Source organism: Staurois parvus, unplaced genomic scaffold (assembly GCF_062004578.1).
Source record: "Staurois parvus isolate SC_StPar_1 unplaced genomic scaffold, SC_StPar_1.0 ptg000820l, whole genome shotgun sequence".
Classification (NCBI taxonomy): Eukaryota; Metazoa; Chordata; class Amphibia; order Anura; family Ranidae; genus Staurois; species Staurois parvus.
In genome coordinates this window covers 455833-469153 of record NW_028318616.1, presented here as the reverse complement: position 1 = coordinate 469153, position 13321 = coordinate 455833, and the positions used below count along the sequence as shown (strand labels likewise).

The 13321-nt window shown below is 40.8% G+C and overlaps 1 protein-coding gene across 1 annotated transcript in view; it reads right to left on the bottom strand.

Moving 5' to 3' along the window:
• Positions 1-13321, bottom strand: part of VSIG10L2 (V-set and immunoglobulin domain containing 10 like 2) — a 92264-nt gene that overhangs the window by 39172 nt on the left and 39771 nt on the right. Inside the window, exons 5-6 of the mRNA XM_089655122.1 lie at positions 5390-5650; positions 1407-1658 (exon numbers count right to left, since the gene is read on the bottom strand). Coding sequence (XP_089511248.1) covers positions 1407-1658; positions 5390-5650 — 513 coding nt within the window. The remainder of the gene's footprint in view (positions 1-1406; positions 1659-5389; positions 5651-13321) is intronic.

Below are 13321 nucleotides of genomic sequence, written 5' to 3'. Positions count from 1 at the left end.
AGGGGAAGAGAAAAAAGGTTAAGGGAGAAGGAGAGAGGGGAAGAGAAAAAAGGAAAAGGAGAAGGAGAGAGGGGAAGAGAAAAAAGGAAAGGGAGAAGGAGAGAGGGGAAGAGAAAAAAGGTTAAGGGAGGAGAGAGGGGAAGAGAAAAAAGGTTAAGGGAGGAGAGAGGGTAAGAGAAAAAAGGTTAAGGGAGAAGGAGAGACGGGAAGAGAAAAAAGGTTAAGGGAGAAGGAGAGAGGGTAAGAGAAAAAAGGAAAGGGAGAAGGTAAGAGAAAAAAGGAAAGGGAGAAGGAGAGAGGGGAAGAGAAAAAAGGAAAAGGGAGAAGGAGAGAGGGGAAGAGAAAAAAGGAAAAGGGAGAAGGAGAGAGGGGAAGAGAAAAAAGGAAAGGGAGAAGGAGAGAGGGGAAGAGAAAAAAGGAAAGGGAGAAGGAGAGAGGGGAAGAGAAAAAAGGAAAGGGAGAAGGAGAGAGGGTAAGAGAAAAAAGGAAAGGGAGAAGGAGAGAGGGGAAGAGAAAAAAGGAAAGGGAGAAGGAGAGAGGGTAAGAGAAAAAAGGAAAGGGAGAAGGAGAGAGGGGAAGAGAAAAAAGGAAAGGGAGAAGGAGAGAGGGGAAGAGAAAAAGGAAAGGGAGAAGGAGAGAGGGGAAGAGAAAAAAGGTTAAGGGAGAAGGAGAGAGGGTAAGAGAAAAAAGGTTAAGGGAGAAGGAGAGAGGGGAAGAGAAAAAGGAAAGGGAGAAGGAGAGAGGGGAAGAGAAAAAGGAAAGGAAGGAAAGGAGAGGGAGAAGGAAAGGAGAGGGAGAAGGAAAGGAGAGGGAGAAGGAAAGGAGAGGGAGAAGGAAAGGAGAGGGAGAAGGAAAGGAGAGGGAGAAGGAAAGGAGAGGGAGAAGGAAAGGAGAGGGAGAAGGAAAGGAAAGGTCAAAGTTGATGAGAAGTGAGCACACATAAAATGCAACAAATATGGATAAACTTATGCGGCAATCCAACCCCCCATTTTACATTTTCTAGAGCAAGTAAGGGACTAAAAGCCAACTTAAGACTTGTGGCTATATAAGACCATTTGTTCTTTACTAAATATACAATAGCCTCAATGTTTAATCCATCAATGATACTAGACCCTTGTGAACAAAGCAAGGTTACTTTGGAAGTCACTGAAAAAGAAAAGCAGACTGGTGTAGAGAGGATTTTATAGTGAACTGTAAACTTATAAAAGATACATGCACATATTCTACATTGGATGAGCTTTTAATAAATCTTCCTAAATAACTGGAAACATCTCTGGTATTAATTTTTCCAGTTTTGTTGCTAAGCCTCTATGTATTGATTTATTTCAAATATGACCCTGAAGATCTTTGTTGCTACATGCAATAAAAGCATATCATCCTTCAGAGTAATACATATTTGATCTTACCAAGTTGGATATGGCACTCTCTTTGTTCTTTTATCATGGGATGAAGGCTGGTACAGGTGAATAACTTGCCATTGTATGTTCGGTCAGGTTTAAAAACATAGATGTTTGAGGATTCTTTAATATCTCCGACCATGCCATAATTCCACGCCAGTGTAATACGTGGCAAACCACCCATCCATTCACACGTTAGCATGATAAATTCGTTCAGTTTGGTGGCTACTGCTGAACAGTTTGGGCCGCCTGAGGGCATCACTGACAAACAAGAACATATGCAATGGATTACAACACTGCTATATACAGAATTTACAGTATAGTAAACAAGGGCAAGTACAGTCATAGAAGAACTTTCACAAGACACATCTAGCATCAACGGAAAGCTTATTACAGAGAAAACATCTCACAAGTGACTGTCTGGATGTACATCAGTCTAGGAAGAGGAGTTCAACCTGGCACACCACAGTGCACTGTCAATATAATTATTACAGAATCAAAGAACCACATGAACAATTTAGTTTCATGGACTAACCACTTGCTACTAGGTGTACATCTTTAACTTGCACCACAAGTTGATGCTGCCTGCTGTGCCATCTCTCCTGTGTGTATTGCATCAGTCCAAAAGGCTTACTTTTTATTTTTTTGAGAAGAGCCAGATTAATATCCGAGACAGAATAAGTCAATTCAGGATACTGGTTTATCCACAATGGCCACTGCAGTAATTGATGCTGCCTATTTGACTCAGAAAGCTTCCTCTAGGTAAGAAGAGACAGATGCCATTAGTGGGCCTTATATTACCCCATTGTCTTCCTAAGCCCTGATCTGGTAACACTACAAGGGCATTCAGACAAGCCCCCCTGTGGAAATAAAATGAAAGCGCCTGTGAGAAATAAGAGTGGTGAATGGCCCTGGAGAATTGTGTGAAATAGGTCTTAAAGTTGAAATAAAGTTTTTTTGCTTCTGGACTGAGTGGGTAATTGTTAGATATTCTGTCAGGTTTTTGTTGTTGTTTGTGTCCTTGTATCCCCTTGAGTATGCAGTTTTGTGGTTTCAACCTGAAATAATCAACCTGTCAGCACGAGAGCTCCAAATTATATATTTATTGGTGAAGACACAGCTGTATGTGCTGAAGATACCACTGTATGAGAGCACGCCTTCTGGCCACCTAAAGCTCTCATACAGCTGTATCTTCACCAATAAATATATCATTTGGATCTCTCGTGTTGACAGGTTGACACCACAAAATTGCATACTCATTAATGGTGCCGTGACTCGGATCGCTGGATTCGGAGTCCAGAGTGCTAACCATTACACTTTTATTACTGATATTTCATTAAGATGTACTGTTATGCTAGAGGAGATAGTAAAAATCACATTTATCCCTATACACCCTCACTACCCTACCTCCTGTCCTAATGACAAAAATACTGATCGTCTCTCTGGAGTACATTCTCATATTACTTTGATATTAAGGAATATATGAAGAAAGCTCTCCAGACATGGGAAACAGGAAGTCTGATTCATCGCAGTCATCTGTACACAAATCTCCCCAACAGGCACAAAGACAGTAATAAAAGCCTGACAGACTCTTCCCTATTTTACAACCCTAATTCCCAAAATGTTGGGATGCTTTGTAAATTCTACATAAAAGCAGAATGCAATGTTTTGCAAATCTCAAACACAATTTTATTCACAAAAGAAAACATATCAAATGTTTAAACTAAGAAAATACCATATTAACATAAAAAAAGTAATTTTGAAAATGATGGCAGAAAACATCTCAAAAAAAGTTTGGACAGGACTACAAAAAGCTGGCAAAGTAAGTGGTACTAACAGGGAAGAGCTGGAAGAACAATTTGCAACAAATTACTGGTGAACTGGCAACAGGTCAGTAACATGACTGGGTATGAAAGAGGCATCTTAGAGTCAGAGTGTCTCAGAAGATGGGAAGAGGTTCACCAACCTCTGAAAAGCTGCATCTTAATAGTAAACAATTTCAGAACAATGTTCCTCAATGTATATTTTATATCAGGTGTGTGGCTCCACTCCTCCCCCTGGGGGAGTTCATGTGCATCTCCCATTCTTTTTGATGAGACGTCTCGGGTGAACTAGAGGTTGTTGTTGATGTGGTTTTTTTATTTTGAAGACATGTTTTGGGCTTTGTTTCTTTCCCCCATTTCTGTTTACATCTGGTCGGGAAGGAATAAGACGTAAAAATGAAAAAGCAAGATATTGTCAAGAATGTTTTGGATCCTTGCGGTCTCTGTTTTGTTTAATTACCGTTTCTGTTATTCTGTTTATTATGGGATCTGATTATCCACATTGTTCTATTTATGTGCAATCCTGCTGTTTCAGTAATGTCATTGTGGATTCTGTAAGTACTGTTCCATTTGACTATGATCTTGACAATAAAAGTTGTTTGGATTAAACACAAAAATGTTCTTCAATGTAAAATACTATATCTATCTATCTCATCATCTACAGTACATAATATTAACAGACTCCGAGAATCTGGAGAAACCCGTTTGCAAGGCCATATATTGGATGCTCATGATCTTTGTGCCCTCAGACGGCACTGCATTAAAAACAGGCATGATTCTGTGATGGACATCACTGCACGGATTTAGAAATACTTTAAACAAAAAAAATCACTGTCAGTAACACACTTTGTTGTGCCATCCTAACATGCAGAGTAAAGCTCTATCATGCAAAGAAGAAGCCACATCTGAAAATGATCCACAAGCGCCACCATCTTCTCTGACCAAAGCACCTTTAAAACGGTCTGTTGCAAAGTGGAAAACTGTTCTTTGGGCAGACAAATCAAAATTTGACATTCTTTTTGACAAACATGGGCGCTCAGCTGAAAAACCTGCATCTCTAGTGGTATGGGGGCATATTAATGTGTATGAAATTGGCAGCTTGCACATTTGAAAATGCGCCATCAATGTTGAAAGATAAATCCAGGTATAACCAGCAGGATATGCACAGGTATGAATGGGAGGACATTCCTCTCCCAAAAAACTCCAGCAAGTTGTCTCCTCACGTCCCAGACGTTTACAGAGTGTTGTTAAAAGAAGAGATGCTACACCATGGTCAACATGGCCCAGCCCCAAATTATTTGAGACGTGTTGCTGCCATCAATTTCAAAACAACCTTATTTTTTTCTTAAAATGGTATATTTTCTCAGATTAAACATTTGACATGTTTTCTATTGTGGATAAAATATGGGTTGATGAGATTTGCAGATCTTTGCATTTTGTTTTTATGTAGATTTTACACAACATCCTATTTTTTTTTTTTTAAATTTGGGTTGTATTGAAATCTACAAAAAAAAGTTTTAACATTACCCTTTTAGTTAGTTACTAAGATATGTTTAGAGATCATTGTCAGGGTCAGGATAATAATCAAGATGTCTATAAGAAAGCACAGATCAGTGTATGTTTGCTATTGACTTGGCTGGAACTTTTAGAATTTCAAAAGCTCCTGTCCCACTATTTTTCATGTTGTCAAAATGTGGGCCCACATTTCTGTTACATCCTTTGCCATGGGAGTAGTTTGAGCCGACAGGCCTACAGCGTCAAATCATACCGGTTCAGACCTTAAAACATTACACACTGACATGTAAAGAGCCATTTGGCTTAATAGATTGTTCAGTGCCTGGTGGTTAGGTGGCCAGTGGGAGAGTATGTGGAACCATCCTCTTTTCTTGCCTAAGGTTATCCAGCCTTAACAAAGAAATGAGTTGCTAAACTAAGATTTCTAATAAGGCAGAGATGGTATGGCCTGTGACAAAGCAGAAAATAAAAGTGTCAGAAAAAGAAGGAATTTTGCAAACCACAACCTTACTGTAATTTAAAAACAGAATTAAAAAAAGTGTAGTTTATTGGAAAGTAGAGCTGAAATCTGGAAATCAAAGATGTGCTTCCCATTTTATGAAGACAACACTTAAATTCTTATTACGAACCCATGTTACTATGGTCTCAACTTACCAACGGTGGTGTTGCATGTGATGTTCTTCTTGAGAGAGGGGTGAAATATAGAGCAGTGAAATGTGGTGCGGTTCTTCATATCAGCCCCACTCTTTAGAAGGGTGGCATTAGACTTTGACACAATGATGCTGTCCTCCTCACTTTGTTTCATCCAGTAAAGCTGTGCCAGCGGAAGCCCACCGGGCCATGAGCACCAGAGTGCCACGTCACTGTAGCGGTTGTGTGGCAGCGCTGTGCAGTTGGGTTGGCCCTCAGGCAGATCTGCACAAGAAATAGTGAGAATGCACCAGACAAACAATGCCATGCCAACTGTGACAAAGATGGTCTTGTGAAGATAATTTAAAACTAAAAAAGCAGGGCATATGAAGTCACATCGAGGGAAGACAGTGTGATGTCAATGCTCCATTCTGAGACTCTTGAAAGACAAAGATGAATGGCATCAGTGATTCCTCTGCAAACTCAAAACCTCTTCATTCTTCTAAAGTCATCACGTCACCCCAATATGCTAGGTAACGTTACAGCCTTTTCTCAAAGAGTGATAGCAGAGATTATGAACCTAATCCTGGCCATTTCTATTCTGCTCTGCCTGTGGATTAAGGGCCTGTGTCAAAAGGCTTATTTGACTTCAGAACTGCTTTTCTCCTCATACAGGTCTATGGGAATGCAAAAGCATCTGAGTCTGGTCAAAAGCAGGTCAACTGCACCTGCAATGAACTAATCTCAAAAAGGATTCTAAAAGCGCGTTGCATTTGCCTACTGAAACCCCTCAAAACAGACCCTAAGTCTTAATTGCTCTGGCTAAGAAGTATGTATAAGCATAGAAAAAGCTATGGATGTTTGACCCGTCCTGAGTGATACATATTCTGAGAATGTGCTGTCAATCAGTGCATCATCATGAGAAATGCACCTAACATGAAGCAATGTGCCATATCAGCAACACAAGTGCTTAAGACATTTCATACAATGACAACTACAGTCAGATAAACTGCTCAAAATAAAGGACAGCTGTGCAGCTTCCCCATCATAGCCAATTGTTCATTCTTGCCACTAAATAGAAAACCACAAACCAAGGCAAGGACAAAATATTCTGGAAACAAAAGTACAAATACAAATATTTCTGCTTTAGATCCAGGCCTGCATTCTGAACAAGTTTGTCCAAAGACTAAGTGAATAAACAGACTGAAAAAGCATTCTCAATGCTTTCCAAATGTCATAAATAAGAAAGGGACAAAAAAAAACAAAACCTTACATTATGTAGAAGACAGATTTATTTGCCGAGTCATATGGCATCCTATTAAAAAAGGAATTCTTTTTAAATGTAAGTTTTTTTAACCCTTTGAGGACCGTAAGGTTTTGGAACGCCAAAAGAATCAATTTGTTTTTAAAGTTCGTACACTTCAGTTGCTGTAACTAAGCAATTTCATGAAATAATTGGCAAAAAGCTAGATCCATTTGTTGTTTGTTGATAAGAACTAATATTTTGACTCAAACCAAAAAAAAAAAAAAAAAAAAGTTTTAAATTCTTAATCAGATGATACACGCAATTACAAACATGGGACAAATACGTACCTTGGTCCTCAAAGGGTTAAGGATCTAAAAACATAGGTACAGTAAATGTAACAGCAATACTTTGAAATCAGAAACATTAAATGTTTAAATTCAATTCATAACTATATATGTGGCCACACTGTACCAATATACAGAAGTTCTTTAAAACAGTCATCACTATGTATGAAAGGGTTTAGAGATACTTGCTGAATGCTTGATTAAAATAAAACAAAAATCAGTAGATAACGCGATATCGTTAGCTGATAGTAAAATACAAATTTTAATTTCAAAAAGTTGAGCTTGATCTCTGCCAAGGTTCCAATGAAAAAGCTAATTTATTAAATCAACAGAAGGTCAATAAAACATGCAACACAAATGCGGTTCTGGGGTTATCTAAATTGTTCATTATTGCGCGTTGATTCCTGCATACTGGGAATAACACTTCTGCTCCTCACAATTAAAATATATTTGTCTCATATTGCTTTTATAAAATGAGAAATCCTGTTTCCATCAATATTGCCTGCATCCTTTCAGCTTTTTAAAATTCTGCCAAAAATATGGCAGCTACCATTACCGTTTTCAAGGTTCAAGCTCTGCAGCTATAACCTCAATGGTAGTTTCAATAAACAGCAAACCACTGACCTGGACAAAAGGCATGAAGTTTGGATTGGATTTTTCAGAAATCACTGTCTGCATGTTAACAGTCAGTAACTTGCTAGCTAATAAAGCAAGGATCGGAAAGGAATCTTGGCGCCTGCGCAATCAAAAAACAAAATTTAGCAATGGTGGCTCCATATGTCCATCCTTTGAGGCTTACTTTAACAACTGCATTCAGCACTGCCAAATTGGAACTGAAGGTGCTTAAAGTAAATAATTCCATTGAAAAACCATTGATAAGTGGAACCAGAACTAAAAAGAAGGCACCTAAAGTTGTCCTGCTCTTCCAAGGCATTAAGGAAAACCAGAACACGTGGTAGGCTCATTTCTTCTCATGCCTCAGTATTCACCTTTAAATGAGATCATAGGCACCAGAGGCCAGCAGTAAGATAAAAGAGGTGGTAGGCCAGTCCTGGGTTGCTTTGATAGAGGAAAGGTATATGCAGGTACCCAGAAGTCCCTGCTTTTACGAACTGCTCCATCTTCTGTTTTTTATTTCAATGGAAAGGATTACTTTTAAAAGGGCTTCAAGAAAGACTAAGGCATACAAATAAGACCAACCCTTATGCTGCTCATACACCGAGACATTTTTCCAGCAATTTCTACCAGGTTCTGATCACAAAAACATATCTAAAGCTGGATACATTTTGTAGAATATAATTTATTTTATTTTATTTTGTGGACCAGCAACGGGAGCCGGTACTCGGATCCGTCTTCGGCCGTGTCCGAGGTACACGGCCGGTGACAGATCGAGCTGCTGCGCCGCTCTGCATTAGCGCAAACTGCGCATGTGCGGGAGCACGCCAAATGGCGTGCACCAGGAATGCAGCAACACTTTTGAAGCCGCCAAACGGCCATTGGCCGGGCGGCTAATGGTTAAACATCCCCACACACTGACATACTGCAATATAGCCACATAATAAGCAGAGATTGGTGGCATGTTCTATGCAAGTCTATATTCTTCACAGACCTCATGAATAACACACTAAAAGAAAGAGTCCATGTTTATGAAGCAGTTAATAGCTGCCGCATTTTAGTACTGATTGGAAAAAATCTCAATAGCTAGGGGCTACTCAGACATGATATTCGACCTACAGCTACAAGAGTACCTATAATGTAGTCATACATAGAATGGTGTGACGGGTGTCAGAATACACTGTATTCGGTTCTTCCAAAACATTTGATTTTAAATATTTAACGAGTGTCATTTTGAAGGTCTTCTTTAATCTTGCATGACACTGTACTGTTTGCCTGCTACCATGGCAGCTCCGGCACATAGCCTTTCGGTGTGAGACACAAGTGTCGCTTAGAACAGTGGTTCTCAACCTTCCTAATGCCGCGACCCTTTAACACCGTTCTTTATGTTGTGGTGACCCCCAACCATAAAATTATTTACCCAGTAATTATAATTCATGAAGTGGTGTTTTTACCTCCAATACTGCTTCTTTCAACATAGTAGCTGCTTTTAACAGAGTAGCTGCTTTCAACACAGCAGCTGCTTTCTACACAGTAGCCGCTCTTTACACATCGGAAATATATGTTTTCCGATGGTCTTAGGCGACCCCTGTGAAAAGGTCGTTCGACCCCCAAAGGGGTCGCGACCCACAGGTTGAGAACCACTGGCTTAGAAGCTTATAACATCACTGACACCGAACTCTTTCGCAAACCGACCTCCGTATAACTAACGTGCAGCAAATAAGTAGTGTTATACTGGAGATTCTGTTGATGGAAACACCTCACCCATGTCAGAAAATTAGAAACGCAATTATCACCTTCCCTAATGGAGGCTGTAGTATTATCCTCCTGAAAATGGCACTGCCTCATTTCTTCAGGCTGGCAGGAGCATTAAAATGGAACTAAAACCCTCCTATCCTTTTCAGCCAAGGAAGCTGCTACCTCAGCCACTTTTCGATCTGCAACTGCCATGATGCTGCACATGTGATGAGTTATGGCACCAGCCATTCGATGGTATGACAGTTTGGAGCAAAAGCATTTGTGACAGCATTCCCGGCATGCCAGCATGAAACCGTTAAATTGATCGGTTCAGTTCCATTTTAAGTACTAAATGTCCCCTTCTATGGGCTCCAGGTAACCATCTTGAGCAGGACAGCAATCCTATTCAATATCAAGTTTGCATGAGATTTGGGCAGCCACCTTGATTCAGAATCATTCCATAAATAGGTGATTCTGCGTCATTTGGTGTGCCAGCAGTGTGGAGGGAAGATAGGGACTGAGCCCCTGGTGATTAGGGGGAGGATATGAGTAGCATTCGGGAGAGGTACCTGTTGAGGAGGGAAAGAATAAGTTAAGATTAGGCCCTGCCTATACACCTTACTGGCTGAAACACTGCATAGTCCCAATGACTAATAAGGGAGAAAGGACAGAGCAACACCTTACTTTTTAGGACAGCAAGGTAGAAACCCCTTAGGTGAAGGAGACGGAGATTAGCAATATCCACTGTTCTCCACAGTTTAGAACAAAAAAAAATCCCTATTGTTCTCTTTATTGCATATTGTGATGCTCTTTAAAGTTCAGGCTCCCCCTCAAAAAATTAAAAATCATCAGCTACAAATAATGTAGCTGCTGACTTTTAATAGGACACTTACCTGTCCAGGGATCCAGTGATGTCCTCACTGAGTCGAATCGTCAATTGGCCTCGTGTGCAGGTGCCAGCATCTTCAGTAAAGGAATCCAGCAGTGACACCTTGCTGCTTCACACTGCACATGTGCAAAGCTCGCTGTGTTTTGTGGTACTGCAGTTTTCTGAGACCTATGAAGTGTCCCAGAAGACTGTGGGGGAAGGAGGGAGGGCAATCGTCCGGTTCAGATTGCCGCGGCGCATCTGACTGTAAGTGGGAGTGGGTACCTCTCAAAACCAGGAAGTGACGTCGGACGCTAACCAGAAGTCCAGCAGCAATCATCTTCGTAGAGGTCCGATGAGGGTGTTGTATGCTGGTGGTTTTTATACACATTGTGAGTGCTTTTTTCCATCAATAAATCAGTTTGTTTTATTTGCCACACCATGGTCTGCCTATGTTTGGTTTGATTGCATATGGACAACATGGGAGTGGAACATTGGCAGTAGAGGAGATCTTTGAGATGTAGTAGTTGACGGACATTCTATGCTTCAGACATAGGAGGATCTGGTAAGGTGCATGAACCGTGAGGTGGAGGGTCACCTAAGGTGGATTGAGCACTGGATTGGTGATCACAGAGATTGCAGGAGTGCGGGCACATTGGCACTATTGTTTTCAGTTGAATCGAAAATACTACCCTATATAATATCTTTTTTGGGGAGTATTTTATTATGAAGGAAAAAATAATGAAAATGAAGTGATTTACAAGATTTATCCTCCTTTAATAAAGCGAGGATTTTTGGGTTGGAGGGTAAGAGTAGGAATTATGGATATAGATTGAGGTCACATGGTGGAGAATTGGCACAATATTAGCACTTTTATGCGAGTGTAATATATATTTTATTTACTATATTTAAAAGATAATGCACTATATGCGTTTTTATATTTTTTTGCATGCGGAGTTGACACTTTAAAATAAAGGAGGAAGAGTACACATTTTTGCTGCATGTGAATTGGACACTTGAAAAATTAACGGTGAGAAGCTTTGGAGACTTGAAGATTTTATAGTATGAATATCCTATGTGACTTTGAAAAGGGACCATTTAGAGTATGACGGATTTTGATGCTGGGGTCTTGATTAAAACCAGGTACACCCCAAAAGTGCCAGTGGATGGCGGGGGGGGGGGAGTAAACCAGCGGAACTTCCCCTTTTGGGTGAAGAAGTTCTGCTTAAAGTATTTCTACAGCCACAACTTTTATAGTTTTATTTCTTTTGGAGAAAGGGAACTTAAAACCACTGTCATTTTTTTGCCATCTGTGTCTTATTAGAAGAGCTTTCATCCCTGTTCTGGTGACAACTCAATATTTTGGAGTTACCCTCACTTTTAATTCTGGAGACACTGTTGTTCAGATCAATTAAAGAGAGCAAATTTCCCAAATGGGGACGCAGGCACAATAAAAACCTGACAATGGCGCTAATTCTTAAAAAATAAAAAAAATTAAAAAAAAGTTTTGATTTTAGTTAAAGGTAGGTATGTGTAAATTTTGGAAATAATACCCTTTTTTTTTTTAAAGTTACAAGCTTTGAAACACATTCTAAAATACCTAAGAAAGAAACCGATCATGACAGGATCCTAAAGGTGTTACAAAGGCTTCAATCTTTGACACTATACAGAGCTCCTTTTTACTACCATTTTGTATTCCAGAGAAAATCTACAATGATGTATGGAACTATATTGTGAAATTTTGTTACTGGATATGTCAGTGCGTCACTATCCCCATGTAGGCCATCAGGAGTTAGGCGGTTAACACCTCCTCCATGCTTCCCTCCGTTGTGCACCAAATATGGGTAACATAGGAGACCTACCCTGTCTGTGGTGGGTTCTTCTAGGCTATGCTAGGCACCTTGAGCAGGGTCACTGCCTCACACATGGGGTATCTTTGCCTTGTGTTGTACTTTGGATACACTTGAACCTCTAAACTGTTCTCCAGTTAACTCTCTCATTCCCGTATCAATGAACACTTTGCACTGTAACTTTTTGCATTTAGGGAGAGACATGCTGAGCCTATGCCCGCTCTACCTGTTCAACTTATCTTCACTACCTCTCTCTGTAGTAGAATGGAACTCTGCCATGCATTTAGCATGGATTTCTTGCATCTACTCACTTAACTCTCCCTGTGCCATACATAGTGCCTAGGCTGGGAACCTCAGTGCTGATCTACTCCCATTGCTGTGGGAAACGGACTGCCAGGGGAGATATATAGACAACACTCCCTCGCTACAAGAGATGTCCCACCTGTCACATGCACACACTTAACAGGCTGCTTGACTGACTGATGGCTTCCATTACCCTTTGTAACAACATGCTGTCTTCATACCCCAATGTGTCTACTGACCCATGTGTGTGTCGGTTAATTGCATACACGTTTTGTTAGTGTCTTCAAACCAGGCAAAATGCAAGGTTTAAAGGCTTTGAACATAAAGTTCAAAGTACAATACAATTCTTTCCCTATGCCCCTAGTCCCTATTTTAAGCTTGTGTGCTGCCCTGGTGTATCTATATACATAGAGTTCATTCATGGCATACTCCATGGTTGGCAGACCTCAGCAGCTGGTATCTTCAGGGCGGGCTAGCATTCCCCCTACATTGTGTAAGGCAGGCATGTCCAAAGTCCGGCCCGCGGGCCATTTACGGCCCGGGGGTCGGTTTAATACGGCCCTCCAACAGCCCTCCCTGCTCTGTGTAATGTGGCCCTCCCTTCTATGGCAGACAGTCTTCTGCTTGAGAGCAGAGGGCAGTGCGCATGCCTGACTGCGGCGCGTTCTCCCTTGTCTGTGTAAATGCGGCTGTCGCACGGCCCTCCCTTCTGTGGCAGACAGTCTTCTGCTTGAGAGCAGTGCGCATGCGTGACTGCGCTGCGCTGGGAGCGACAGAGAGCGGTGACGTCAGGGCCGGGCTTCCAGCGTGAAGTGTGTTTCTCTTCCCCTCCCGGCTGCCGAGCAGAGACTTCAGCTCCAGCTACCTTTTTCACCCTTCACATTAGTGCAGGTAAGTTTTTTTAAAATTTATTTTCAATACATTGTGAAAACTCAGCTGTCAGTTGATCTTAATGTTATGAAATGAAAAGTATGTTGTTTGCAATTAACTTGG